At 50.6% G+C, this 5488-nt stretch overlaps 1 protein-coding gene across 1 annotated transcript; it reads right to left on the bottom strand.

Annotated features, from left to right (window-relative positions):
* Positions 1 to 3300: 3300 nt before the first annotated feature.
* Positions 3301 to 4303, bottom strand: LOC138816676 (olfactory receptor 6B3-like). The gene has a single exon (XM_070006705.1). The coding sequence runs from the start codon at positions 4272 to 4274 to the stop codon at positions 3333 to 3335; it is 942 nt and encodes a 313-aa protein (XP_069862806.1). The 5' UTR covers positions 4275 to 4303; the 3' UTR covers positions 3301 to 3332.
* Positions 4304 to 5488: the final 1185 nt, after the last annotated feature.

Here is a 5488-nt window from a genome sequence, read left to right as displayed (position 1 = left end):
CAGCTCTGTGCACACCCTGCCTTCACCACACTTCCTCTAGGTCAGACCACAGTCACAGAGGCAGACATTGACATGGACAGGTTTGGGGACCATTTTCCAGCTGGTTCCAGGTTTTGTTTTGTTTTTTTGTTTTTTTTTTTTTAGTTTAAAACTAAGATTTAATTTCCTTCATTAAAAACAGTTGTACTGGCAAAAGGAATTTTCCTTTTCACATGTTCTTAATATGACTGAACATTAGGAATCATTTTTTTAAAAAAGACTGTGGTATTTTCTTTCTTTCTTTTTTTGTGAAAATACCGTACAGAGGGGTTACAATTACATGGGCAAGATAATGAGTACATTTCTTATCAAGCATTGTTGCCTCCTACTTTGTTTCCCCTTCCCATCCCTTCCCATCACCCTTCCTCCTTCCCCCCAACCCCGTCCCCCCCCAGCCCCGCTTCCCCTTTCTCTCACCCCCCATGGTTCCAGTTTTTAAAACATCTTTTGTGTATATCCCTGAATTACACTCTGAGTAGTTGGAGTGTTCTTGTCTCTATCAATAGAAGGTAAACTTCGGGAGACAGCGAGTTTTGTCAGAAACACGCGATGGGACGCACACAGCCTCGGATTTCCCCTCGGCTCGCTCACGTTGGGTCTTGTGCCAATTCTGACCAAACCAAACATCATGTGTATTTCTTCCCTGATTTGGTTAAATCAAACTCTCACAACCCCGTACTCTAATCCATTGATGACTGAGACAGAGCCTGACATCAATGCCAAAGTCTTTGGCCAAGCTCTTCACATGAAGAGCTTAACCCAAGGCAGGGGATTGTTAAAGTACAGGTGGCCCGAAGAGGCCTCTGTGTGAATACCTGAATTCTCACACAATGAATGGAAACCAAACTTGGTTATAAACTCAGGGAAAGTCTAACAGAGGTGTATACATTGCAACAACTTGCTGGGTCTCCACCAACTCTAGCCAATCCCATGGCGCTGACCATTCAACCATGTTCAAAGAAGAAACTACTGACCTTTTCCAGTCAGCACACCTCACTTCCTTTTCCTTCGTCCTCCAATCAGCACAGCTTTAACTCCCTTCCATATTCTTCTAACAGATATCTTACAATCATGTTCTAACTCACCTCCATATTCTTCCCACAGATGTCCTCCAATCACGTTCCACTTCTGTTTTCTTCCACCAGTTGTTCTCCAATCAGCTCCTCTCTACTTCACTTCCATTTTCTTCCCACAGATATCCTCCAATCACGTTCTACCTCGCTTCTGCTTTCTGCCCACAGATGTCCTCCAATCACATTCTACCCCCCTTCTCCCTTCTTTCCACAGATGTCCTTCAATCATGTTCTAACTGAAACTTCTCTAGGCCTGTTCTGGACCTAAGGATTACCTGGTGTGTAAATGATTTTTTACTCAATTAAACTTTGATCATGTTAATTTGTCAGGTTTCTCTTCTTAACCAATCTGAACCAGGTTTGTGTCTTCTTCATTAATGCTAATGCCGACACTAAATTTCTGACCCTAAATGTGAATCCTGTGGATGAAATCAAAGTCTCAAGACCCCATACTCTATCAGAACCCCACTCTGCTCCACAGTGAAATGCAATTTCCCCTTGGCCTCACTGCAGCACTGGTGCTGAATCGTGTTTCTTTTATGGAGATTATCTCCCTCGGCCTCCTGTGAAGCCCACTCACTAGGTCCACCTGGTCTCCATGCCAGTGTGACCCAACCCAAACTCATCAGCTTCCCTTCACTAGACTCTCCTCCTCAACCAGCGCTGCCACACGAGTCCCACCCGCAGGTCTAGAAGCATCCCTCAATCCGTCCCTTCCCCCAACACAGCCCTGCATGGTTCTTGGATGGGTCCTAGCCACTCCATCCCACACCAGGCCCACTGCTCTGTCAGGTGGTGCCCATCTCTGCCCTGGACAGCCCCACAGGCTCCTCCACACTCTCCCTGCTTCCCACTGGGCGCCGCCCATCTCCACACCTGAGCAACCGGCTGTGGGAGGCAGGAATTTGAGCGGGCCCCACCCTCAGCATCAACCACGCTGCCCGCCACACTGTGACCTTGGGTCTCAGTGCCTGCTGTAGCGGGTGTTTGCTCCGGCCCCAATCTGGATGGTCTCTGCAGTCTCCCCGTTGGTGAAACCAGGCTTCAACATCAACAGCATCTTCAAGCTCTGAGAGAGTTCATGCTGCTCCCCGCCTCTGAGTTTCCCTCTCCGTACGCTAGCATGAACGACTCTCATTTCTGTTGAGGTGAGCATGTCCAGTATTGCACCTCGATCCCCTCAGTGTGCTTGCTTAGCCTTCTTTGTCCCAATGCCCTCATGTGCCCTTCCGCTCTGCACACCACCGCCATCACACCAGCCGGACCTATGAGTTAGTCAGGTGCTGGGTTCCTAGGGTCCACAGTGAACAGGACCAATGGCACCCAGCTGCCTGGGCATCTGGGAGCATTAGAGAAACCAACGCCCATCAGCTCAAGCGTTAATAAAACACTTCATACGTTCTCAGCAGCTGGATGCCTCTGGGCTGGGTGGGCATACAGGCCGTGGGCCAGGGTGGACGTACAGACTATCTGGATGTACAGACTGGTTTTCCACAGGACTATCAAGATCCTTATATGTACATTTAAAAACAAGTCCAACCAAGCACAAGCAGTGGTAGCTCACATCTATAATCCTAGTTACTCAGGAGGTTGAGATCTTAGCATCTTGGTTAAAAGCCAGCCAGAGCAAGAAAGTCCATGAGATTTTTATCTCCTCAACCAGCAAAAAGTAGGAGGTATAGCTATGGATCAAGTGGTAGAGAACTAACCTTAAGACAAAACAGAACACATACACACACACACACACACACACACACACTCACATATACAAGTCACACACACACACAAGTCACACACAAGTCCACACACTGTCACAATTCTCAGCGCACCTTGCAGGGGGACTCTTGTAGCTCATTTGTTAAATATTCTAGTATTTTAACACAGGGAAGCTCACTGAGAATGGTAAACCTCTCATGGCCAGCACATTCCACGCTCCTCAAATGTGCTTGGTAATTTTAAAGGTGAGGAAAATGTATTACACTTCGAGAAGCCCTGCTTTGCTCAGATGAAAACAATGAAACCATGGGATGATCAGACCAACAACACCTCTGATACCACTCTCCAGGACTGAAGGGAGAAGAGAGATGAGAGAGTAAATTTTAATGGAATGCAGCACACTACAGCAATGCAAGGAATTCCCCGCCCAGCTCCTCATGAGTGAGGTTGCAGGTGAAATCCCGGTGCTTCTCAGTGAAGTTACAGGAAGCAGAGGCGCGTTCCCTATGGCGGAGGAGCGTGACTCAAGCCCAGAGCCTTCCTCAAGGCTTCCTTGAACTCTGTGTTCCTCAGGCAGTAGATCAGGGGGTTCAAGATGGGCGTGAGGACGGTGTATAAGACAGAGATGAGTTTGTTGGAGCTGCGTGTGTCGATGGCCTGGGGACGCACATACATGAAAAGCAGGGCGGTGTAGAAGATGGTGACGACGGTGAGGTGGGAGGCACAGGTGGAGAAGGCTCTCCAGCGGCCTGTGGCCGAGGGGATGCGCAGAACGGCCAGGGTGATGTGTCCATAGGACAGGATGGTGGCCACGAGAGGGAACACCAGGATCATGAAGGCCAGGATGAAGTCCACCAGCTCAGCCGTGGAGAAGTCTGTGCAGGCCAGCTTGAGGATGGGTGAAATGTCACAGAAGAAGTGATTCAGGACATTGGAGCCACAGAACGTGGCACTGGAGATGAAATAGACCTTGATCACAGAGATGGTGAAGCCACTGGCAAAGGACAGGACCACCAGCTGGACACAGAGCCCCGTGGTCATGATGACCTGGTAGCGCAGGGGGTGGCAGATGGCCACGTAGCGGTCGTAGGCCATGGAGGCCAGGAGCACGCACTCGGTGCACACCAGGGAGCTGAAGAAGTAGAGCTGGGTCATGCACCCGACAAAAGAAATGTGTTTGCGCTGCAGGAGGAAGCCGTCCAGCATCTTGGGGATGATGTCACACACGTACCAGATCTCGATGGTGGACATGATGCCCAGGAAGTAGTACATGGGCCTGTGGAGGGAGGCGCTGCTCCAGACGGTGAGGATGATGGCCAGGTTCTCCACCAGCACACAGAGGTAGATGAGCAGGAACAGGAGGAAGAGCAGGAGCTGCAGCCTGGGGGCCGTGGGGAAGCCCAGCAGGATGAAGGTGCTGACCCTGGTGATGTTCTCCCCCCTCATCCTTCTGTGCCTGCAAAAGACCAACAAGAAAGTGGAAAGGCCAGAGGACAGCTGAGGGGAGAAGGTGGAGCCGGCCCTGGGGTGAGCTCAGCACACAGAATGTATACCTGGCCCTCACAAGCCACAGGGGAATCTCTCAATTCACCTAGGCCAGGCTTACCCAGGAAAGTCCTGAGTGCTCGAGTCAGGTATAATGAAGAAGAGGGAAGGAGGATGAAGGACAGGCCAGGGAGCAGACTCCAGAATGTAGTCAGAGGGCTGGGCACAGCGAGTGGACGAGGAAGCTGGCTCTGCTCTGTTGCTGGGGTCTTGGTTTTATTCTCCTTAGCAAGGCCCACGTTGGGCTCCATGGCCACCACCAGTACCTACTCTAGCACCACGGAACCATTTTATTTACAAATTTCCTTGAGTTAGGGGTGGAAGGCTGGCTGTGATGTCATATCATGCAAAGTACCATGCATGCTGGTACAGATGGCCCACCGCACCTTCTTGAAGGGTGAGTGGAGAGGGGCCACCCCATCTCCTTGGAGGGCTCAGTGGAGAAGGGTCACCCCATCTCCTTGGAGGGGTGAGTGGAGAGGGGCCACCCCACCTTCTTGGAGGGGTGAGTGAAGAGGGTCACCCCATCTTGGAGGGGTGAGTGGAGAGGGTCACCCCAGCTTCTTGGAGGGGTGAGTGGAGAGGGTCACCCCAGTTCCCCGGGGTGCTGATCTGTAAGCCTAAGAAGCAACTATGACTGGCCCCCAAGCCTTCTGTTCTGAGAGCCTGTGGCTTTCTCTCACCGCTGCCCACAATTCACAGAACACTCATACGTACACACTCCTGTATACATTCTCGGATACATCTTCTCCCAGGAACTCACACAGTCTCATAAAGACGCTCACACACTCGAGCCGCTGCTGAACAGTCTTTGGTTGAAGAACTCTGACTTCTTACATGGGCCCAGAAAGGAAGAGATGAAGGCAGGATGAAGGCCCGGCCTCCGGCCTGCACGTTGAACCTGTTCTCTCAGACATTCTCACCTCCAGCCTAATGCAGGCAGACAGGGCAGGCTGAAAGTCGTGCACACTTTTACCCAGCTGGGAGCCCAAGGTAACACTGCTGGGGTTTTTTAAACTGTTTTTTATTATCTTTAAGTAGTTATACAAAGGAGATGCCACTTAACAAAGCAGCTCATGAATACAATCTATCTTGATCAGTGTCACCCCTTTCAA

Source organism: Dipodomys merriami, unplaced genomic scaffold (genome assembly GCF_024711535.1).
Source record: "Dipodomys merriami isolate MVZ:Mamm:240054 unplaced genomic scaffold, mDipMer1.0.p SCAF_1, whole genome shotgun sequence".
NCBI lineage: Eukaryota > Metazoa > Chordata > Mammalia > Rodentia > Heteromyidae > Dipodomys > Dipodomys merriami.
The sequence above is the reverse complement of the archived record's forward strand: the minus strand, read 5'-3'. Positions and strand labels throughout refer to the sequence as shown.

Excerpts from the sequence above, each read along its gene's own strand:
- LOC138816676 (XM_070006705.1), bottom strand. The coding sequence starts at position 4,274 with ATGAGGGGGGAGAACATCACCAGGGTCAGCACCTTCATCCTGCTGGGC.